Source organism: Coturnix japonica, chromosome 21 (assembly GCF_054131305.1).
Source record: "Coturnix japonica strain WE chromosome 21, WE-NBRP24, whole genome shotgun sequence".
NCBI lineage: Eukaryota > Metazoa > Chordata > Aves > Galliformes > Phasianidae > Coturnix > Coturnix japonica.
The window spans coordinates 10,200,663-10,224,715 of record NC_140683.1 but is presented as its reverse complement, the minus strand read 5'-3'; the positions used below and the strand labels follow the sequence as shown (position 1 = coordinate 10,224,715).

Below are 24,053 nucleotides of genomic sequence, written 5' to 3'. Positions count from 1 at the left end.
GCTGTGTCTTAGGTTCCCCCCCTGCAGCTCTATCTGGACCCATAGTCGTGTCTTTCCCTACCAGCTTGGCCTCATAATCGCGTCTTTCCTTCACACTGTGCTCCCATAACCGTGTAATTCCCTCACATCCCAACCCCATAACCGCATCCCGACCCCACAACCGCATCCCTCCATCCAACCTGTGTCCCACCGCCGCATCCCCCGCCCACATTCCCCCTCCTCTCCGTTCCTCTCCGCCCGCCCCTTCCCTCAGGGCCCGCCCCGACCCTACGGCACGGACCGGGGCGGGCGGAGGCGGGGCGGCCCGACGGGGCAGGGCGGCGGAGCAGCACGGAGCGGAGCGGCAGGGCAGGTAGCAGCGGAGCGGAGCGGGGCTGGAGCGGCCATGGGGAAGGTGCAGCTGTTTGAGATCCGCCTGGGAGAGAGCCGCGTCATTTACAGCCCCGGAGAGCCGCTGGCCGGCACCGTCACCGTGCGGCTGTCGGGCTCGCTGCAGTACCGAGGTGAGCTCGGGGCCTGCCCGGGGATGGGGACGGGGCTCCCCGGGCGGCGGCGCTGCGTGGTCGGGGCTCGGGGCTGGCAGCCTTTGGGCCGAGCTGGTCCGGAGCATCCCGCACCCTGTTGCATTATAGAGGGGGGTCTGGACCTGCCCCTGGGGTGGGCTGTTGGCCACCTTGTTGCGGAGAAGTCTGCAGCGGTTACACGTGTTGTAATGGGGGAAATATGAACTGGTTATTTTGTTTTCCTGTTCGTTTCTGCCCCTGAGACATGTTACTGTGGGGGTAATGATAACCAAAGAGCTTAAAACGCAGCCTCCCGTCGCTGGGAGGTGGCCGTGCTGCCCCGCCGCGGTTCCCCTGTTCTTTAGCACCTCTCCCAAGTGCTCACGGCGGATTTTGGGAGCTTCCTCGGGAGGAAAAGAAGCATCTCGGACAAGTGGAGGCTTGTCTGGTGTTTAACTCCCTCCCGAGCAAAGCGCGTGGGTCTCCTCGCCGGCTGCTCCCAGCGGCTCCTTGCACCGCCGGCATTGGCAGCCGGGCACGCTGACCTCCAGCCCTGCTGGGTGGGCTCAGCTGTGCTTTGGTAGCGAGCAGAGCCTGAGCTGGGCTCTGAGAGACGGCACATGCATTGAGGCAAGAGTCGAGGTGTGCCTCCCCCTGTTAGAAGCTTCTCTAGTGTCCGTTTTGGGCTGAGGTCACTCGCTGTGTGTTGGCTTCACCGCTGGGGTGGCAGTTTGCCACGGCTGGTGCCTGTACTGGCCCAGATAAGCAGTGCACGTGGAGACATGGTGCCTGGGCTCCTTGCTGTGCGCCCTCCCTGCTGGGCTGGTCTCACCTTCAGGAGAATGGGAGGAGTGGTGGTTGGAGCATCCTCCTGTGGGTACAGCAGCAGGCAGCTGGACATGATGGTGATGGGGTCAGTCAGCCTCTGGCACACTGTGCCTTCTGGGCATGTGGGGCTGATAGTCACAGGACAAGGGGGAATGGTTTTAAATTGAGACAGGGGAGGGTTTAGGTTGGATATCAGGAGGGAGTTTTTCACCCAGAGGGTGGTGACACACTGGAACAGGTTGCCCAAGGAGGCTGTGGATGCCCCATCCCTGCAGGCATTCAAGGCCAGGCTGGATGTGGCTCTGGGCAGCCTGGGCTGCTGGTTGGTGACCTGCACACAGCAGGGGGTTGGATCTGGATGATCATTGTGGTCCCTTTCAACCCTTTTTCTATGATCCTGTGGTTCTGTTGGGGTCTGAGGGGAGGTGGCTTCCCCAGCTTGTGTTCTGTGCTGTGTTCACCCACAGCTCCCATGACCAGGACTGACAAGCAGCTCTCTGGGGAAGGCGTGCGGTGCTTCCCCTTTGCAGGGTCATGCTCACAGCACCCAGGTATGGTGCTTTCTATTTCCTGGACTGCTCTGACGTAGCAAACACAAACAGGCCTGTAGACGATTACTTCACACGGTACCTTGTTTTATGGCTCTTGGAAATTGCCCCTATCAAAGGATGGTCAGTGCAAGCGAACAAAGCTCGCTCTGCCTCGTCAAACATGCTGGAAGTCTTGGGTCATAGGGAAGCTTAATGGAGACACACCTTCTAGGATCATAAATGCTCCCACCTACGCTGGTTCCTTGCCAGCCCTCTGACAGCAGTAATGGCTGTTCAGTAACAAATTGGCCTTGCTGGCCATGTAGCAACGTCACAAATGGTGACTCACCTTTCGTGACCCATGTGGACCCTCTGGGGCCACGTCAGTGGGGCACACTCACCCCATGGCCGTGCCAGGATGGAGGTCTTCCTCTGAGAACTTCTGGGCCTCGAGGGATATCGCTAATGGGAGTCCATGTCCCTAATTGCTGTGCCTCACTTGCTGGGTAAACCATCAAATACCTGTGTACAAAGAATAATGAATCTAACAGGAAGCTGGCACTGGGACAGCTGGGTGTGGAGTTAATTTGGGGCAGGTGGGAGGGAAAGAAGTTGCTCTCAGAGCATGGGCAGCCCTGTTTGTTGGCTGGAACAACCCTGATGCTGCTCAGGGCTGCTGGAGCACTTTCCTCACTGTTCTACTGCATCCAGAGCCATGTGGGTTATTTCAGCCCTGATGCCTATTGCTCAGCGATGCTTCTTGTGGGCAGAAGTGTAACGGTAAATAACAGCTGTCTCTCCCAGGTCACGGAGAGAAAAGAAACTGAAAGCCCTTTCTGGAGCAGATTTCAGTGCCGTGTTCTCTGCTCTGTTATTTGGCTGTCCAGGTTTATGCGATGATGACTTGACTTTCAAATCAGTCCTTTGAACTACAAATCTGCAGGCAAAATATACTGCTGTCAGTTCGTGCTCTAGAAGTACCCAGGTACATAACTCTCCTTTCTGCAGAGCCTGAAATGAGGTACATGGTTTGACTTCTCAGCTGGAAAGCTGGGAAATCTGGCAGTGGAGAAGGGGGCTGAAGGCAGATCCTGAGCTGTATCACCAAACTAGAAGGTCACTTCTGAGTCCCTGTGTTGTTGGACTCTGACACAGGAAGATGTTCCTGCAGAAGGGCTGTGGATTGGGCTGTTCTGCGTAGCAGTGTCCATCAGATGGGCAGGAGGGCCCCATGGCTCAGCCCTGCTCTGGGTGCAGCCTGGTGTAATAGTGTGATGCCAGCAGCACGCAGCCAACTGATCCCAGGGCTTTTGGAAGGTGGGACCCAGCAGTGGCTGGCAGTGACACACAGCACTGCTGGTATCACTCTGCAGCATCACCCCAGCAGGCCGGATGGCTCCAGCAGCAGCGGCAGTGGATTAACTTTCTTTTCTCATTGTCTGGAGCGAGACAGCAGTGAGCTGCGTGGCCAACCCTGTCTGAGACTGGGGAACAAAAGAAGGATTTTTGCTATCCTGGCTGGCTCGTTGCTGGAACTCAGCTCCTCTGGAGTCAATAACTAATCACAGGAATGTTTTGTGTCTCTTGTCTCTGCAGCATGTGCCGCTCTCTGCATCTCCCCCCACCCGCACACCACTTGTGCTCATCTTGAGACACTGTTTGCTGCTTTCTTTGGCGAGGAGATGTGCTGTGGCCTTCCCTTTTGAATGGGAAAATGAGAGAACAAATGGAGTGGAGCTCTGTCAGTCTGATTTGCTTCCAGGTGTGACAAACAGGGTGCGATTGTGCGTTCTCTCCCCGGAGCAGTGCAGAGCTGGCAGGGGCGTAGCTTGTCTTCTGAGCTGGAGTCAGGTAGGCAGGAGGGGACGCTCCCTCGCCTGGAGCAAGAAACTCTGGGCTTTCTGTGCCTCTTCTTGAGGCAGCTCCCCATTCCTTATGGGAACATTGCAAACTGGCAGCAGTTGGGGGCTGGGAGAGAGGGAGCTTTGCTCCTGCTTTGCTCCTGAAACAGCCTGGCAAGCACACCAGGGCTGAACGTTTAGCTTGGTGCCCCTTTAATTGAGGGCTGAGCATTGAGATCTTGCGTGTGCAGTGTCTGGTGTGACCTCTGAAGGCAGCAATTCCTGTGGAAGTGTGTGATTTTTCTATGTGCTGCTCTTCAAGTTGTCACCCTTAGTGTCTTTTGTGGAAGTGGAAAGTGCTTCAAGGGGAAGGAAAAGTGCAAAGGACGTGGATGGCTGTTGGCCTTGTGTGCAGGTGTGGCTGTAGTCCCCATTTCATGTCTGTGATCTAAAACTGGAGGTGTAGTAGCTTCAGACCGCAGAGATGGGCAGGTGTCTGTCTGCTTTCAGTGCCTTTTGAAGAGCAAACTCCCACAGGTGTGTCAGTACCCTGAGAGGATCTGGGGGTGTCCCAGCATAAGGACAGACCCTGCTTTCCATCCCCTTGGCAAGATGAGGGTGCCAAGTTTGTGCCAATGCACATTTGTTTAGAGAACTAGTTTAAAACTGCCCTGACCTTTGAGCACTTTAGTCTGGATTGAAAACCGGAGCTTATCAGATATCCGCAGCAAAAAGGCTGCTTCCGAGAAACATGAATCATTTCTGGAGTGTTAATGCTTATAACTTCCAGTCTTTTGTTCTTGCTGAAGGAGCCACGCTCTTGATGGCTCTGGCTCCAGCTGGAGGTAAAGCTGCTGCTGCTCACTTTTCCTCCCTCGTGTGTACGCACCCACCTTAACCCCAGGTGTTCCCTGCAGTAAGATTCGGGGTCAGAGTGGCAGCATCTGTGGGGAGGAAGGCTCAAGGGTGGGTTTGACTGCATGCTTTCTTGATGGAGAGCATCAGCATGGGGCTGGCTGTCAGCTCTGAGTCCCCAGTGCTGTTTGCAGGCATCCAGCCTGGCTGTGTGGATCACCTTAAGAACCCGTACTCCTCCTAGCATAGTAGGGATTTGTTATGAATCTGATGCTCTGCTAATAACAAGAACATAAGTTGCCTTTCTGAACTGATGATTCTGCTATAAATAGAGAATCCAGCTGCTTACATTGAATGGCATCAAAGGAAATCATAGGAGCGGCTCTTATGCAGAACGAAGTGGGTTCTGGCTGCTTTCTCCCAAGTCGCTGGGACTGGGGGAGGAGTATTTGACAGCCAAGATGTGTGAAAGCAGTGCCTGGAGCACAGGTTGCTTGTCCCCGTTCTGTTGTCTGCTTTCCTTCTAGATGGCTCCTATCGCTCACACTGGGATGTCCAGGATGCTGTGAACTTACTTCTTTGGTTCATGTCAGTGATGCTGTGGAGACAAGCTCATCCAGGACACCTGGCTGTGTCAGTACTGTCTGTGCTGCTGCCCCTCACTGTGTGGCAGGGGGTGTTCAGCCTCTAACAGGCCTCTTGCCATCTATCAGTCTGACTTGGTGGCTGCTCTTCCCTTGGTGAAATGGAGCCCCGTGCCTGGCAGCAATCAAACAGGTTGCACAGAGAGGTGATGGATGCCCCGTCCTTGGAGACACCCAAGGTCAGTCTGGATGTGGCTCTGAGCACTGATGGAGCTGTGGGTGTCCCTGTTTGTTGCAGGGACTTGGACCAGATGGCCTTTAAGGTCCCTTTCAGCTCATACAAATCTGTGATCCTGGAGGAGCTGCTTGAGCCACAGCTCCTAGATGAGGGTGCCCGTGTACCAGCAGAAAGTGGGGTGACTCAGTCCCTCGGTAGAACCTGGCCCAGAGCAGCCCTCCTGCCTGGCTGTTTCTGTGAGCCTGTTGAGCATGAATTTCCAGAACTCTTTGAAGCCTTTATTTAGAAAGAGCCTGAAAAGGGAGTAGGCTCTGGTGAATCAACCTCTTTGTGGTAAGCAGAGAAACCTGATCAGTCGGCTGATTATTTGCAGTACAGAACCCAGGGGTTGTGGAGGAGGAGGTCATTAAACCTGCCCAGGGAGTGGGAAGAGCAGAGCTGTGGTGGTCACGGGCCGACCCGTGTTCCCAGAACATCAGAGCTCAGCCTCATCACAGTGGGTCAGTGTCCAGCTTGTTCTGCTGGTGTGCTTGGTGCTGGCAGGGAAGGAACAAGCATGTTTGACAATGAGTTTAAAGGAGTGGTTTGTTGCAGTGTGAACCTGACTGGTGTTTAAGCACCTAGGGAATGTCTCCTGGGACCTGCAGTGTGGTTACTGTGGTGAGGTTTCTTGCCCTGTTCTTCTGTTTTTAGACAAGGAAGTCGTGTGTACTGGAATATCCTAACTGCTTCGGCCCAAAGTAGGGCTAAGTGCTGGGTGGAAACCTCTTTCCATTTGGGCAAGCTATAAAAAAGTGGTTCCTCTCTTCAGTTTCACACGGCTCAGCCCGAGGAAGGTGGCTGTGGTTGGGCTGCAGTGCTGCAGGTCCTGGCAGCATTCCTGTGCACTGGGTCGAGCTGTACCGACTCTGCTCTGCTGCACCTCGGCCATGTGGGACTTGTATTCCCCTCCCATACAGCTGTTTGGAGGCCCAACCCTGAAGGTAGAGATGCTCTGACTGTTTATGCAGTGAGTCTTGAGCACAGCTTTGAGGGCAGGTGTGTCTGTCTGCAGTCAGGTCAGAATTTCCCTTTCTGAACTTATGCAGAAGCAGAAAGAAAAGAGCTTCCAAAGGCTGAAAGCTGCCTTTCTGCACCAGAAGAATGACTCCACCATCTCCTCTGGCCTTCCTCTCATCCACAATCCCTCTGCATTTCTGATGGATGGTAGGAAGGAGGCTACGAGTGCTGGTGTTACAGCTGAGGTGGGAGACTGACACAAAGATTTCTATGGTGAGTGTGAGATCTCTGTGCCAAATGCTGTGTTTCCTGCAGTGCCTGCTGTGCTGCTGCAGCACTCAGAGGCTTCTGCCCTCCTGTCCTGGGATGGAGGTGCTGGTCCCTCTGCACGCAGCTGGTGGTGCTCAGTCACTCCTGCACACGTAGACCCATTGTTGCATGGAGCATTGCTCCTGGACCACATGTACAATGGGGTGAGAGTTTGGGCTCCTTGAACTGGGCTGAGGTGCAACTTTCTTCTTTCCCTGCAGGTTTTGGGCCTGTTGCATCAGGGCTTAGTGGTACATTCTGTCCCATTGGTGTCCAGGTTGCCCTACTCACCGGTGAGGTTTCCTCCCGTCCTCCCCTGATGTGGGTGCAGACAGGCTCGTTAAACTTGCTCAGCCAGGGATTTCGTTCCAGATGCTCAAGATGACCCCTTTTCTCCGAGGGCAGCCTGCGTGCTGATAACACTCTGTGATGCTATAAATAAACCTGTCAGCTCTGCGAGGGAGAAAAGCCTGCAGTTCGTCCTTAGCAGGAGCCCAGCAGCTTGCTTTCTTCTCTGGGGTGTGTGCAGAATTCTGATTTTGGGTAGGGGCTGGAAGCAGCCGCCATTGCTGCTGTGTGCCTGTGATAGAGGAAAGCGCTTGGAAAGGAAGAGGAGTGACCTTGCCTGGGAGAAGACGTGGCCAGGAGGCACAGATCTGCCCTGTCTCTCTTTGGGGAAGTCTGCATTTCTGGGATATGAACACCTTTGATGTATTGTTGGGGTGGATTTGGGCTAAAACCAATCGCCCTTAGTTTAAATAACAGCTGTGTGTCACCTGTATAGCAGAACCATCACTGCCCAGTTGTTGCTGCAGGTGGGGTTGTCACTGGCTGTGTGCAGCTGATGCTCTAGGCTCCATGCAGTGGGTTGCAGTTGTGGGTTCAAGGTGTGTGGGAGACCCAGCATGGACCTCCTGCATTGCATGGCAGAGCCAGCTCCGCTGTGACAGCTAGAGAAGAGATGGGGACACCTCCTCCCCTGAGGCTGAGTCCCCTTAGTGCCCTTGTGCTGAGCTCTGGGGCAGCAGGAGATGGGAACTTCTCTGGGCAGTCCTTCACTATGCCAGATGCACCACTGCCTTCAGCTCCCTCCCAGCTCTGCTCTTGCCTTGCTAGCTTGCTAAATGCCTGGGACTATTTGTGTCTGAAGGAGGACCCAAAAGGATGGAGACAGCTGAGAATTAATTAGGACTTGCTGGTTTAATTAATAGATTCTCGGTGTATTTGTGCACAGTGGTTTGGAGCCCGAGGAGCAGCCTATCTTGTGAGCTCCCTGTGCAGAGGAGGACACGAGCCCTTTGTGTTAGAGCTTGTTCCAGTGACTTTGTGAAAGCCAACCTGTCCAAGGCCTTGTTGTGCTTCTCTCTGTGGTCTTGGTTTCCTTGGTACTTGTTTTTGTGTTTTTTATATAGAGCTTTTCTAAGAATCACCGAATCTTTGCAGGCTGCTTAAGAGCTGCTCTTGTGCTGTGTGCAGGTCTCGAGTCCCCCAGCCTGGCCCCGATGGGGTTGGCACTTTGTGTGCTGTCAGCTGGCCTTGAGGGCAGGGCTGTGGGCTGCTCTGGGTCTCTGTTCCCCCACCCCAAAGAAATGAGACCACAGTGCTGCTGTGACAGCTCGTTGATCTGCAGGCACAGATTCTTCCAGCTGCCATTGATGAAGTGGTGGCTCTGGGCCATCTGTCCCCTCCCTGTCCCAGGAGCTGTGGCTGTGCCTGGGTGCTGCGACTGGCTGGGAGAGGGGAGAATCTAATTGAAGCATGCAGATGGCTGCCTGCCGCTGCTCCGATGGAGAGGGGTGAGGAAAGGGCTCCTCTTGGCTTTTTTCCATGAAACGAAGACTATCTGATGCAGACTATCTGTTGCTGTTGTTGTCTGGAGCCAAGCACACAGCAGCCCTTCTGCCTTTGGGATGTGCTGTGTGTGGTCAGTGAGGATGCTTTGGGGTGGCTTTGCAACCTGCCTAGCCCTGTGCTTATGGGAGTGGGTTTGCCATTCCCAACTGAACCCCTTGGGCCCATCCATCCAGGTGCTGACTGGCACGGGGTTCAGCTGACAGAAACCCAGGGCTTTTCAGCTGGGTTCTGGTAATTGGGGTGGGGGCTGCATGTCCTCTGCTCTCCCCTTGCCTGCGATGCAGCGCCAGCTCCCTGGCTGACAAAGTAATCTGAGGTGTGCGGCTGCTCTCCTTACATCACCCTGGGAGAAGGCAGACGTGCCCAGCTCCTGGCATCTCTATTTTTGCTTAGAGATGGATATGGCTGAGCTGTCTCCTTTTATTTCCAGCACTTGGCGAGTGCTGCGGTGCGTTGCTAAAGATGAGTCTGGCTGGATTCAAGCTGCTGCTTCTGAGAGTGCTGGGGGATCGTGGGGTGCAGGGCCCCTGCCTTCTGCATTGCTTTGTGATTCGCTTCTCCTCCTCTTGCTGCTCTTTGCTCACCCCTCCACTTCCCTACTGCTTTTTTGCCTTTTTTTTCCCCCTGTATTTATTTAAAGCAACCTGGGTAAACAGAGTGCGGGAACATGGGAACTGGGGCTTCTGGTATGACTGGATTTAGGAGGCATTTTTTATGTGTTTCTAACAGCCAGAATCGGGCTGTTCTGGTGTATGAACACATCTTATTTTCTGTATCTGCTGCTTGGCGTGGAGATTGCCTGCAGGGAGCTCCTGGAAAGTCTCAGACTGTGCACTTAGTTTCTTGGCAGCCCTGCTGATGAGCTTTGCACCTCGGGTAGCTCCAGTTGCTGCAGATCCGATGTTGCTGGTTTGCCAGAGCTGTCCCACTGACCCCACTTATAGCTCGCAGCTGCCCCCAGCACTGCATGCCTGGGTTCAGCCTGTCAGCTGCTGCATGTCCCGGATCCTCTTTGTGAGCAAGAGCCTGTGTGTGCCCCAGCAGGAGTGACCTTCAGGACTGTGACAGCAGAGAGTCACCCATGGTGAGGACCTAGAGACAAAGTCCTCTCTTGGCTGTGGCCAAGCCTGTTTGGGTTGTTGATGGTCAGCTGTGAAGCCTTGGAGCTGGCAGCCCCGTGGACAGTCAGAGATAGAGCAACCATAGCTAACTGCAGTAAGGCTTTCACATGGAGTCTGTGTAGCCCTGAGGTTTGCTGCGGGGGAGCCCAGCTTGCAATGGGGATCAGCAGCCAAACGTTGGCTGTGAGTGCTGGGTTGCAGAATTTGGCACTGCTGAGTCCCTGTCTCTCATGGGAAGGGAGATGGGGCAGCAGTGTCTGTGTGCAAATGTGCCCACCCACCTCCCTACAGGAACAAGAACGTCTGAGCGCTGCAGTGCAGCAGGCAGGCTTGGATGGAAGACTTCCATCCCCAACCCAGCGTCTTGGTGTTGCAACAGATGGTAGTTATCTTTAAACTTTTCAGATGGTCGTTATCTTTAAACTCTGCGGCTGTGGGGAGCCTGTTCCGGGGAGGTCCCTCCTGTTCCTGCTGGGGCTTTCTCACATTTCCTATGTGAAAACATGGGAGCTGAGTGTTTGAGCCTGGGATTGGTATGAGTGGAGCCAGACAGGTTGTCTGTGCTGGGTGAGCTCACCCTGCTAAAGCCTCTACTTTTGAGCTCTGATGGGAGCAGTGTCATTCCCTGGTGGATGGTTGGGGGGGGGGGGAAGGACTTGACACTGCTCTGTGGTGCAGGGGACCCATTCCAGCTCAGCACAGCCATGCTCTTTGCTTTGTCCCCAGCATCAGAAGTACTGGTGTGCCTCATAGACACAGGCAGAGCCAGTGCGTAGTGGTGCTTGATTAACACGAGTTGGCATCTGCCGCTGTTCATCCCTTGCCCTTGAGGATGAAGCAGTGCTTGGGTGCTCCAGGTCGTGGTCGGGCTGTGACTGGGTGAGCAGGGCTGTGGGTTGGCTGTTCCTCCTTTGGGACTGGAGACTTTGAGCCTCAAGCAGCCCGTTCAGTCCGGACTCATATGGCAAAACACAGTGAAGGGGACTGGGGTGTGAGCTCTGCATTCCCCCTGCAGAGTGGGCTGGGTTTGGGTTTCTTTCCACCTTGAGTTGGGCTGGCAGGGCAGGCACTGCACGGAGCGGTGTGGGGTGTATGTGAGCAGCATCACTTGCAGCTCAGTGCTTGGGAGGAAGGAGGTGGGGAGCGTGGAGCAGGAAGGCAGCCCTGAAGTGGGGCAGATTGGCTGCCTGCCTCCAGGGGAGAGGCTTCCTGTGAGATGCTGCTTGGACGCAGCAAGTGGGTGGGTGAATTGGGAGGAGAGCCTGTCTGGTGGCTTACCAGCAGGTCCAGCACGGGAGCTCTGTGGGATCTGTTAAAGTTGTTGCAAAACCTGGTGGGAATCAAGACAGGAGACATTCAGGCTGGAGCAAAGCACTGCAGATGCCTCTTGCTGTGTAACAAGCAGGGCAGACTCGGGGACGACTTACCCAAGGCAGGGCACAAACAGCTCCAATTCTGTGTTTGCTTTGGGAGAGTCAAATGGCATCTTAAATGCTTCTGGAGCTGGCTATGTGGCTTTGCTGTCAGTCCTGTATCTCTCACAGGAGGAGGAGGTGCTCTCTTGAAGTGGTCTCTGGCTGCTGAGAAGCACCGACACTCAGCAGCCCTGATGCTGAAGTCACTGCTGGGGCCTTTACAGTGAGCCAGCATGAGATCTTCCTGGTGCTGACAGCTGCAAGTAGCACTGGGGGAGCAGAGAGAGTGTGATAGTGCTGAGAGCAAGGGGAAAATGTGCTCTGGGCTGGAGCTGTGACCTGATTCCCCCACTCCCTTTTTTCACCCTGTGTGTTCATGAGGCTCTGTGCAATCATTGTGGCTTTGCTTTCTCCCTGACTTTTGCATGTTGTTTCTCATTAACAGCCATCAAGGTGAGCTGTGTTGGATTCTGTGGGGTGTCAAACAAGATCAATGACACTGCCTGGACCGTGGAGGAGCAGTACTTCAACACCACGCTGTCTCTGGCAGACAAAGGTGAGCTCCACAAGGGTTTGGTGGTGACCTGTGGGTGTGTGGATTCTTACTGGGAGGTGGCTGACTCTGATCTGCAGCAGTGCAGTGATGTGAAATGCCCCTTCATAGGCTGCTTTGACTTGTGCACAAAGTATATGAGCTGATATTGGAGGCAGCAGGAGCTGTGCAGAGTGGCATCCCAATCGGCTGCACAAATATGGGGTGTCCTCTGGCCCTGCTCTGCTTAGAGTGGGGCTGTCAGCAGCCACGTTGCTGCTGCTGGTGGACATCTGTGAGCACAGTGGTTGTGAAAGCCCTATGGCTTAATCTTACTCTGCTTTCCACGTGCTATCTATGGGAGTATCAAAACACTTATCAAAACTGGTCAGCTGAAGCTGGTGTCAGGCTGGGAGTGGTTGAACTACACTGGAAGGGGATATGGAGGTGTTGCTCAAGCTCCAGGAGAAGCACTGAAAGGGTGGCATGAGCAGCCTACGGCAGCTCCCAGTGCACAGCTGCCAGTCGAGGTGCCTGGAGATACAGCAGTGGGGCTGTGTTATCCTGTGGGTAAAGTGACACCAGTAGCCTCAGGGGAATCTGGGCTCGAATGAATGCTGTCGTTCTGCTATTAAATAGGTCAACCTTAGCATAAATAATTTGTGCTGTGCTCTGGCTCCTATCAGAACCAAGAGGTGCCTGTATTCACCTGCTGAGGGCAGTGGCTGTAGCAGGGATTGTAACGTGGCATTAGGCCAGGCTTGCAGTGCAGTCCTCTGATGCTGCACTGATCCTTTGATCTACTAACAGGAAATGGGTGAAGCTGAAGTGGCAGCTCCTGCCAGCTCAGCGATTTCTCAGGCAGAGCTTTTAGCATGGAGGGGAAACTGACCTCACTTGGAGATGATGCTGCTTGCTCAGGTCTCAGGAAGGGAGGTGGCTGGTTGGCTGCTCAGTTTGGCTTCTAGCCTAGGGGCTGCAGGAGGAGTCAGACTGCTTGGGAGGGCAATGAGAGATGGTCCTGCTTTTAGACATGGTAGTGATCACAGCCAGGGAGCTCAGCTGTGAATGCTGGGCTGGCAGAATCCTGGAGGCTTTGGAAGGGGCTACAGGCAATTCAGTGCTGGTGAGCTGGAGACTGTGAATAATAGCAGGCTCCTGGAGAAGCTTAAACTGCACTGACAATGAACTTCTACATGTTTTTCTAGTGTTAATGATTCATGAGGAAACTGTGCTACTGTAGATGGTTCTGTGCTGGTAAGGCTGTCACAGCAGAAGCCTTGGGATAGGAGTGGGTATAGGAGGGTTCTCAGCCTCTGGGAAATGCTGATGGCTGCTCCTGCAGTTGTTTATTGCAGGGTTGCAGCTCTCAACTGGAGCAAATGTAGACTATGAAGGACAAAGCTGTCCCTTAATGTAATACCTTTGAATGCTCAAATTCCAGAAAGCCTCCAAAACTGGTATTCCCAGCTCCTAAAGTTGTCACAGAAAGCGTTAATATTTTTGCTCTTGACTTTTCTGGAACCCAAGTTGTTGTGCACTGCTGAGTTTGTGTGTCAGTGTCAGTAGTGCAGGCAGCCTGGGCCGTGGGTGCAGTGAAGGGAAGATCTGCCCTGTAGGACCACCAAGCTTGGACCTGAGGTGTGTTGTGCTGTTACTGCCCTGTCTTGCAAAGATACATTGGAGTATTGGGTAAAAAGCAGGTTGCAGCTCTGAGGGCTGATTCAGGCAGACCATGAGGGAGGACCCCAGGTGTCCCCAAGGCCATGCAGTCACCACATGCCCAGCTCTGCTGTCCTTGGGGCTGCAGCAGCCCTGCTCCTGTGATGTGGAGCAGAGAGGGAAGCTCAGTGTGATAAAATGCCCGCATGATCTCTTCCCATGTTCTGAGTGGCAAAATAAATAAGAAGAAAAACAGCCTGTGCTCTTGAAGGACATTCTGGGGGAAGAGGTTTGCAAAACTATGGAGACTTGGAACACTCTCCAAGCGTTTGAGAGCATCTCTGCTCTTCTGCACCCACACACCTTGTTGCTCGACTATGAGTCTTATGTGGCATCATCTATCATTTGTTTTACAAACAACTTATTTTTTCTTAAAGGGTGTCTATTGCATGAGAGGAGACAGACCATGAAAATATCCTGTGCGCCCACTTAGCAGCACAAGGCACTATTTAAGGCACTGGCTACATCCTTAACTCCTTTCTTTGCTTCCACATCAGAGCAACATCAGTGTGGAGGGGCTCCGACTCCCTCCTGGCTCAGCAGCAGCTTAGAAGGCTCCACTCACTGCTGTGTTCCTGCCTCTAGGAGCTGGGTATTGCGCAGGGTCCGTGCTGTAGCCTTGGCAATGACTTGCAGCCCAGTGGTTTAATGAACTCTGCTCGTTACAGAGAAGCTGCCAGGAAGTGCTGAGGGCAGCAGCTGCTCTGAGTGCATGCAGGCAGGGCCTCACTGCTGTGTTTGCTTGAGGACACTATGCAGGGTTGGGGAGGTCGCTTGGCCTGTGGGGGGTAGGAAGGGGGGGGACCTGTTTGTTTTGCTTCCCAGCGGGGAGGGTTTGCTTTTCCCACCTGACCTGAGTTTGGCTTGGCCCATTGCTCACTGGTGCTGGCTCGTCTTGGATCATCTTTTTGCAGGGAGGAAAACAAACACAGTGATGGAGACCCACAGACGTGAGTGGTGTTGGTTTTCCCTGGGTAACTGCAGTACAGGAGATCAAGTACACCAGTTGCTGCTAGTACAAAATAGCCTTGCTTGTCCCGACTGCTCAGACAGAGAGATGTTTCTCTTGATCCCATATAATGGAGTAATTCAGCTCTGCAGAGCACTCGAGCTCCTCTCCCCTCCCCTTCTGCAGCTCCAGCCTCGTTCAGCCAGAGAGAGGCAGGTCTGCCATGAGCCTGCATGGGGCTGTTTGCATTGGCCATGCTCTGTCTCCGGCTGCACACACAGCTCTTGTCCTGTGGATGGATTGTGCATGCAAAGGTAGACTTCTTTAAATCCTGCTTGTACCTGAATTGAAGCCATGCAGGGAGCTGGCTGTAATTGCCAGCTGACCTTCCTTTTGGCAGCTTGTTAGCTAGCTAGCAGGCACTGTGGGGAATTCCTGGCTGCTATACCTGCTTCCTCCTCTGGCATATTTCTTGTGCAAAGTGCTAAAATGGGGCAGCTGTGCATCACCTCTTCCCTGCTGGCCTGGCACATCAACTTCCCAGCCATCACAGGCCGAAAGGTTACAATACTGTCTTCCAACAGGATGGAAAAAGCACAATGACCTGACTGGGCAGGTGAGGAAGGATGCAGGAAGGGTCTTGGTCTGTTCTCAGGGTTGTGTTTGCAGGAGGGAGCAGAGCAGCGGGGCTGGACAGCCCTGAAGGAGGTGAGAGCAAACGTGAGCAGTGATGAGCCCTTAGGATTCTCTAGTTCCAGCTTGTGCCCGCACTGTGCTGTGGGTTGTGGAGCAGCAACAGCACGTTTAGCCCAGGAAAACCACGTGTTAAGAGCTGCAGTCACTGTGGGTCTCAGCAGCTTTCTCAGCACTTCCTCATTTCTTGCCTCAATAGATCACTGTTAATCCTCAGAGGTTTTTGCAGCATTGCTGTACTGCCAAATCCTACTAATTCTTTGAAAATGTCACTGAGAACTGCTGATACAGAGAAGTGTAAGCAGCAGAGCCCTCACTGCAGCCTCGCTGCTGAGCCTTCTTGTGTGTGTTTCCTTCCTCTGTGTGTATCTCCTGCATTACAGAAAGGTTTATCTCGGTAGCATTAACCATATGGGAGCACCGGAGGTTGTTCCCACTGTGTGTTTGCGTGCAGCTAATCCAGCATGAGCAAGTTGCTTTGAATGGGAGCCTAGAGCTGGGGCCGTACCCGTGCTGCTTCTGCACTGTCCCTGCTCAGCTGAAGGCTGCTCCATAGCAGCAGTTCTTTTGGGCAAGCAAAGCCAGGCTGAAGGCTGTGTCCTCCCCTGGCTGTGATTGCTGTTGTGCCCACCCTTCTCCTTTCTTTCTGTCCACATTGATGCCAATCACGTCAGCCCCAAGGAGAATTTGAGCTGGGCATCTGCAGCACTGATACCTGCTGAATTTGGTGGCTTTGAGGAGCTCACCTGCCCTGCAGTGGCAGGGAGCCAGCAGGCACCAGGTAGCTGGCCCTTCTGCAGACTTTGGCCAGCACACTCAATACATTGCTCTCTGAGTAGCCAGAGAGATATTGCCATATGGCTAGGCCTGCTGTTCCCCTGTTAGAACAACGGAAAAGTGTGTCCTGTCCAAAGGCTAAACTTGTTTGTGCTCCAGAGCAGGAGTGTGTGCTGTCATCAACAGGATGGTAGCAGCCAGAAGGGCTGGAGGTCAGGCAGGAGTTGGCTCCATGCTGGGGTGGAGGACACCTACCAGGCTCCTGGTCCTGGCTGCAGAACAGGTAGGACCGTTCTCTTTGTGGAACACAGAGCAGCGCGCTGAATATCCATCTTTGTAGCCCTTGCTGAGTTGTACACACAGCCTGGCAAGGCAGGGAGAGGTGAGTGCTGCACCCTGCGCTGCCGTTACAGCTGTCTGGCCCCTCAGGCTCTGGCATGCTCAGACGTCTGGGCTGTCTCTCCCAATGCATCCGAGTGTGAGATTTCAGAAGGGTGAGTAATGCAGCTCAGCTGAGTTTATCGTTGCTGTGCATCAGTGGCCAAGGCATCTCCCTCTGCTGGCTTCTCTGCAGCTCCGTGCCCTGCTGGCACTAACCTGGGCACTGTCCTGGTGGTTGTAAGCTGCTGTGGGCAGGCAGGAGGCACTGCTGGGCACTGAGCCCTGCAGGGATTTGGGATGGAATTGCTGGGGCCGGGTCAGCAGGCTGGGAGGAGGCATTTGGCTGTTGTTTCTGTGGCAGCACTGGTTTGAACTTCAGGTCCCACCTGTACTATAAGAGCAGTTTGTTTGCATGGAGGGAAAGCTGTAGAAAAACCTGGGAAGCAGACAGGCTGTGTGCAGTTCAGTTCTGCTGCCAGGGGATCCCTACCAGCCCGGGCTGTCTGCACCTTTGTGCATCAGTCCCAACCTATCTGCAGCTCTAGGGCAGGCTCGGGGCATGAGCAGCTCGAGCTGAGAGCTTGGGAGCCCTGTGTGACCCTGAGGCAAGTCTGAAACCTCTGTCCCTGCACAGCATACGAGGTTGCTTGTTTTCCCTTCCTATGGCAGCAGTTCCTTTCCTTCCAGTTCTTTGTAGGGTGTGGGGCAGCAGAGCCCTGCTGGCTGGGTTCCTATCAGGAAGGAGGGCTGCAGGTACAGCCCCATGACAGAGCCCGGCCGACTCCCTCCCCTGCCTAATGACTTTCTCAAGATATTTTTAGCTGCACGTAAACTTCAAGAAAAGCTTTTGCATCTGAACACAGTGTGGCCTTTGTTTGGGCTTTGGGAAATGGTGAGGTAATGGCTTAGTGAGGCTGCAGCAGCTTGCACGGCTCTTTCCCCCTCACTCTGTGCATTTAAAAGCTGCTTGGGAGCCCTGGGGTGCACTGTGAGTGGATCCAGCTCCGTGCTGTGCTCCTGTGAACCTGGCCTGGTCTATACTCAAGTGTGTCCTTAGCAGAGCTCCTGGTGCAGTTTGGCTGCTGTGAATGTCTGCCTGTGCCCTGCAGCACACGGGCTTCCCAGCAGCCTTGTCAGCCCGCCAGGCACCCGAGCACACCCTGGCTTTCGCAGGAACCTCCCATCGTGGTCAGGATCTTCTGTTTTTCCTCATCTATTTTTATTAAGCCATGTCCCAGGAATAGCTCTGGCACTGAGCTCCTGGGTATGCCGGCATGGGGCTGCCCAGAGCTCCCTGCTCCAATGGCCTCCAGGCTTGAAGTGTAGGCAGCAAATGCAGGCACTGCGTGCTTGGGGCCCTTGGAGCAGCTGGTCATTCATTAAGCAATGCCATGTGATGTGCTGGTAGGTGCTTGGTCCTGCTGCGACCATTGGAAAATGCACTGTATGTAAAGGGTCTCAGGGCTGCTTAAAGCTGCTTCCCAAAAGTGAGGACGTGGCTGTGGGGTCAAAGTTTTGCCTTAATAAGAGTCAGGAGCTCTTGGAGCAGTGGCTGAGTCCTTCATGTCAGTGAGGTTTTGTGCTGGAAACCTCCAAGCAAAGGCACCTGCTGCATCCGAGCATTGCCCTGCACTGAGTGAGCCCTTACCAAGAAGGGAACATGAGGAGGCTGGGGTGTCTGAGGCTTCCAGAGCAGGCATTGAGTTGCTTTATGCCTCCACCTTGTGACAAGCCGGCATGTTGCATTTTAGCCTACATATCCGGTTTTATCTGGGGATGAGAAGTGAAATCACCAGGAGCGTGTTTTGGCTCAGAGCGATGGCAATGGGCAAACCACCTCCTTTCTGTACAGGCTGAGTGTATAAACACACAGCTCTTCTTTCCTTCCTGACCTTCTGTAGTGGTAGGATGAGATCAGCTGCAGCTGTGTGTGCTGGGGGCTGTGGGCAGTGCAACGTTTCCTAATAGGAACTGTGGACCAGGCTGAACTCTGCCTTGTCTACCTGGGCACATGCTGCAGATGGGGGTTATTCTCTGCTCCGTTCCCCTGTCGTGTAACCCACCTGATCCCCTGGTAGCAGGGCTTTGTTACTGTCAGCTCTGCAGAGCCAACACTGCTAACAGGCAAGCTGTCTCCTTGCTCTTGCGTCAACTGAACAGCCAGCCAAATTTAGAGCCTTAGTACCTCCAGCAGTGATCCTGCAAGGCAGAACAAACAGAGCTTGAGTTAATAGGTATCCAGGTCTCCTCTTAGCACTGCCAGTCTGGAAACAAAACCTCTTATGTTCGTTCAGTAAATGTGGATTATTCTTTACAAGGACAGCCCGGGGAGCTGCCTGATGGTCCCAGCTCCCAGCATGGGGCTGGTTTGGGGTCACTGCCACCCTGGGAGGGGTGGGGGATCCAGCTGGGTGAAGGGGAGCCTGGGGTTGGAGCTGTTGCTGGAGCTGTGTGCCAGGTCTTGGCTCTGCTCTGTGCCCTCGAGGCAGCGGTTGCAGGGAGCTGAAGAAAACCAGCATTGAGGTTTGAACTCCCAGAGCTGTGCTGGGAGCCTGCAGCCTTCTCCGAGGCACTCGGTGCCATATGTGGGAATTCACAGCTGTGGTTTTCTGCCCTGCACTGCAGTGACTGCCCGAGAGGAGAATTCAGGGGCATTGTTGAAGTTACTTCTTGACTCTGGTCCTCCAAACAGCTGGGCTGGGGTGTTGCAGGTCCTGTCTCGGGGCCAGGATCTGCAGGGGTGCATTTAGGCCAGGGATTTGGACCTCTGGTCCCAGCTTGGTGGATTGACAGGTGGGTCATTGCTCCTTGCATGCAGAGGGTGAGTGAGGTAGTGTCCATGGGTGAAGGCAGCTGGGTAAGTTGTGTGACATTCCCTTGGCACTGGCCTCTCTTGACCATGCTCCAAAAATACCATTCCAAGGTGACAACCTCCCACTTACCTGTTACTCTTATTTCCCACAGGAGTCCTTTCAGCTGGGGAGCACAACTTTTCCTTCCAGTTCCTGCTGCCAGGTATGATGCAGATGCATGTCTGGAGGCTCTTTCACCTTAGCAAGGGCTTCCCCAGCTTTGAGAGCTGTGCTGAGGCCCTGGACTAGCTGGTGGAGGCAGGCTGGGTCCAGAGATGGCAGAGGGGAGGAGTGTAATGTTGGCTGCAGTCAGCAGAGGAGTTTAGACAAGCTGTACACTCCTATCTGGAGCAAAACTTGGTCTGTACTGCTGCTGACAGCTTGGACAGAACCCTGTGGGCTTTCACCTGGGCACAGCGGTCCTGGCCTGCATCTGGCCAGCTGTCCTGGGTGCAATGTGCTGTGGGGGTGCCTTCTATAGGGAGTTTGGATGACCCAAGTGCTCATCCCCATTTGTATGTTATGTCCCTTCGGTGCTCACACAGTTCTTCAGGTGAAGAGTAACTGTCTCAAGCACAGAAGTGCTTGGCTTAACTCAGTTTTGTGATACCTTTTCTTTCTTTCTTGATTCCAGCCTCTGCTCCGACATCATTTGAAGGTCCTTTTGGCAAGGTCCTCCATCAAGTGAAAGCTGTGATAGACACACCTCGCTTCTCCAAGGACTACAAGTGCAGCAAGATCTTTTATGTTCTCTGCCCTCTCAATTTGAATGACATCCTTGATATTGAGGTAAGAACAAGGATGAGCTTGGCTGGGAATCACCAAGGCGTTGCTGCTTCACCTTGTTATAGGTGATATGTGGGAGTAATTGTGTGTTTGGGTAATTCTCTGGCTGCATGTCCTGCTGGTGCGAGAGCAGTCTGAGGACTCCTGCTCTTGATCTGCCATCAGTCCCCACTCGTTGATTTTTTGACTCTTACACACATTATTTTGGAAGATTAAGTGAATTCTGAGCATGCTGAGAGAGGCATCTCTCTCAGCCAACAGCACTGGGTGCTTGTAGAGACCTGGCTTTGGGGAATTTGAAGGGAGGAGATGCTAACAGGACAGGAAAAACTGGAGGGATGGTGGAGAGAGGCCTGTTGTCTGTGTTACTGGTTCCTCATGGCCTCTTAGAGCAGACATTGCTGCCTGCTTGTCTTGGGTCTGAGTGTTTTCCTGGAGGCTCTCTGACACTCATGGCTCACCATCTGTCTCTGCTGTTTTGCAGCAGCCCAACACGATGTCAGTTACCAAGAAGTTCAACTACAAGCTCGTGAAAAGTGGCAACGTTGTCCTGACAGCCACCTCGGATCTGAAAGGGTACATAGTGGGGCAAGTGATCCAGCTCCGCACAGACATAGAGAACAAATCAGGCCGGGACACCGGGGCTGTGGTAGCCAGCCTGCTCCAGGTAAGCATCCAAAAGGGGGATTCTTTGGCTTGTGCTGATAATCCACCTCACCAAGGCCAGTGTGAAGCTGGCTGTTTTCACCACAGTGACCATTGCTGCTGCTTTTGTCTGGAAGGGGTTAGCAATCAGCCCAGACCTCTGGTTACCTTTGTTTCCCTCTTCCTGGGGAAAGAGGTGGTAGAGGATGTGTTTTGCTTATAGCAGCTCAGACCATAATGCAGTGATGGGTTAATCCTGCCCTGCAATGTGTTTATTACATTTGTACTTGTTTGACGGAACAACTGGGTGATTTTGTGTCCTGCCTTATTTTTGTGGGGGATGGATGATCATCTGCAATCTTTCTGCTAGCTGTTTTTATTCCTGTCTGCACAGAAAGTGGCTTACAAATCCAAGCGTTGGATTTACGACCTGAGGACCATCGCGGAGGTGGAAGGTTCAGGAGTGAAAGCCTGGAAACATGCAGAATGGAAGGAGCAGATCCTTGTTCCAGCACTGCCCCAGTCCATTCTGCAGGGCTGTAGCCTCATACATATCGATTACTATATCCAGGTGAGCAGCTTGATGCTCTGGTGGGTTGTTCTGCAGTTATGGGGGCACCTTGTGGGTGTCAAAGATGTAGCTTTGCTGAGGAACTCAGTGTGAGCTGTTCTGCTGGTCCGTAATGATGGGTGATGCTTGTGCTATTGTGCTCCTTGTTAGGTGAGCCTACCTGTGCCCTATGCGATACACAACAAAGAGGATTCCACTGTTTCTCCTTCTCTTCCAGGTTTCCCTCAAGTCACCAGAGGTTTCAGTCACCCTTCCCATTTACATTGGCAACATTGCAGTGAACAGGGTCCCCCTGAGCCCTTCCCGGTCTGTCCAGCACCTTCCATCCGCAGTGGTACCCAGTGCCCCCCCGGAGGAAGAGGAGGCTGCTGGCGGTTATCACCCGATGGACAATGTCTTGATCCCCACCAAAAGCCATTCCCAGCAGCAGCCTTTTAGCTACGCCCCAGGACTGAGCTTCCAGGAAGCGGACTCGGAGCAGACAGGCTCCCCAAATCACCCCACCCTCTGCCTCTCGACAGGAGCCACCATCCCTTACTACGCCGAGGGAAACGTGGTGCCCGTGCCCACTGCTAGCTCGCTCATTTTGCCTCCAGAATACAGCACGTGGGGCTACCCATACGGTGAGCATCCCATTCCTGAGACCTAAACAGTCTGGCAGTGTGATAGCAAACATCTGCTATGACAAGAGTCTCTTTGCTAGCTGAAAAGCCTGGATTATAGAGATGTCAGCCTGATGGGGGCTGAAGTCAGGGGAGATTGTGAGAAAACTCTGCCTGCCTTCCCTGGAAGAGCTGCTTGTGGCTGTGACAGCCAGCTGTCCATTCCCACGTCCACACCCGTGCTGCCCTGGGCTCATTCTGAGAGGATCTCCCCTGCTCTGAAATGAGCTTTCAGCCTCCCACAGATATAAAAACTCCTTGGCTTGTGGTGAGGCTGGCGGGAGCAGAGCCAGGAAAGTGATGTAACTGAAATCTTATGTCTGCTTTGGAGCAGGCCTGCATCTGGTCTGGAGACAGAAGCTGTGGGGGCGGGTGCTGAGAGACTGTCCAGGATGGAAGAGCTCAGGGAAATCCCAGCACGCTGCGTTCCTGAAGCAGTTCTTCTGTGGGGTGGCTGGGACCAGCGCTGTGGCACAGCCCTACCTGCATCACCCAGGCAGTCAGCACTGGGGTGATGAGAGATGCTCGGATGTGTCACTTCAGCAGAGCAGGCTGTGGGGTCCCGTAGTGCCTGCACACACATGTCAGTAGCCTGCTATGCTTGGTACTGAACTACATAGATGGAGGTTCAGGGAACTTCCCATTATAACTGTTCTTGTTCTTTGCTTTCCATGCAGAGGCACCTCCATCCTACGAGCAGAGCTGCAGCAGTGCCAACTCCAGCATCAGCAATGGCAACTAACCTCCCCTGCTCCACATCCCGATGGTTCACCGGCCTGCTGCGAAGTCTGGTACAGCACAAGGCGTCTTTTTATCTCCGTGGCTGCTTGGCAGAGTAAATGGCACATCCTGGCCTGGGTTTTTTGAGTCTCTTTCTTGGGAGGGGGAAGAATTAAAGGGCAGCCAGAGCAGCCCGTGTTGTGTGTAGGAGAGGTCTGAACCATCTCGTTCTGCTGCACCAAAAGCTGGAAGATCTGGTCTTGCCCCAGGGATGCCCTCTGCTGCAGCCTGTATTTGAAGTACTGTAGTCACCACTAACTGCTTTACTATCAAAGCACCTGCGATGCCTTATCTGAAATCCTCCTGACTTGGCATGTCTCCACTGTAGGTGAAGGCTGAGCTGCGTGAACTTTCTCTTCTCTTTTGTGGGCTGTGTGCTCTCCAGAAATGCTTCTGCCCCAGCCCTTCCTCCTCGTCCTCGCTGGTCCCAGGGGTAACTGAAACAGGAGCTTTCTTGGAGTGGGCAGGGTTGGAAGGTCGGGGACTGTTGCCAAGCCAAAAGCACAAGCCCTCACTGTACCTGCGTGGTAGGATGAGTGACTGGCAGCCTTTGGTTCCTGGGCAGTGACCTGGACGGCCGCCTGCTTGTGCTGAGTGGAGAGCAGGCTCTGCCAACAGGGAGCCTTTATAGCAAGGATAACTTTCTAGAGAAGACAGACCCTCCTTGCTTGCTGCTAGGACGACCAGCGCTTGTCAATCTGTACAGGGGACACCAGCTCCCATGCCCCACCTGCTCCTGCAGGGCACCCTCTCCATCCCAGCTGTCCCGGCCTTAGGCAGGCCAGAATTACACGACAATCAACTTACAGAAGTCAGTCTGATGCTACCTCTGCGTCTGCCCAAGGACTCTGCCCATGGAAGCCCCATCCTTGGCGGTGGCCCCCCACCTCCATCCAGGCTCATCCTGGCACTTTGCTCCTTGGTACCACACCAGCACGGGGGGCTGCGTGGCCTGGGGACGGCTGGTACTGCTGTGCTGCTCATCTCCTGAATGGAGTGAGTGGGAGCACAAACTGCTGCTCTTCATTTGCAGCCTCTGCTGGACCCGCTGGGTCAGGGGAAGAAGCTGAGATACCGAAAGTAACTTTGTTTTGGTTTGATTTGTTTTCCTGTTTGCTTTTTATTTCCTCGTGTAGCTTTTTAGCATTGACTGCCCGAGCTGAGGAAACCAAACCCGGGATGCTCAGAGCTGTGGGCATCTGACAAAGGCTGAGATGGCAGACTGCAGCTTTGGCACCTCTAAGAATTGATCCCACGTTTCCTCATGCTGGGCAGGCAATATCTAACAAACCTCGGAGCTCTGCCTCCTCACAGCCCCATCTGGCTGCTGGGGACAAGCCCTGCTGTGCGTCCTTCCTTGGCAAAAGAAAAACCACCGACCCTTTTTATTTCCTTTTGTTTTAAAAGCATTGAACTGTTTTAAGGGTAGAGTAGAGAAGGTGCTGTTCTGAGCAGCGCCGGCCCAACATCCACCAACGCTGGTAAGAACGATTGTCGTTGTCCTTAAATATATACATTATATATATATACATATATATATATATATGAGACAAAGGTTTGTTTTTAATGATGGAATTCATAAATTCAAATTTTAATGCTGTATTTAATAAATTATTCCAAGAGAAA

At 53.6% G+C, this 24,053-nt stretch overlaps 1 protein-coding gene across 5 annotated transcripts; it reads left to right on the top strand.

The window, feature by feature from the left end:
* Positions 1–296: 296 nt before the first annotated feature.
* ARRDC1 (arrestin domain containing 1) lies at positions 297–24,053 on the top strand. Of its 5 annotated transcripts, none has more exons than XM_015878689.3 (8): positions 297–503; positions 11,523–11,633; positions 19,096–19,146; positions 19,618–19,772; positions 20,257–20,436; positions 20,809–20,985; positions 21,203–21,608; positions 22,325–24,053. In XM_015878689.3, exons 1-8 carry the CDS (start codon positions 386–388, stop codon positions 22,387–22,389), a joined length of 1,263 nt encoding a protein of 420 aa, XP_015734175.1. In that variant the 5' UTR covers positions 297–385; the 3' UTR covers positions 22,390–24,053. The 5 variants fall into 5 exon arrangements, with proteins under 5 accessions (XP_015734175.1, XP_015734174.1, XP_085377658.1 ...); XM_015878688.3 differs by having other exon boundaries at positions 20,254–20,436; XM_085521532.1 differs by lacking the exon at positions 11,523–11,633 and having other exon boundaries at positions 20,254–20,436.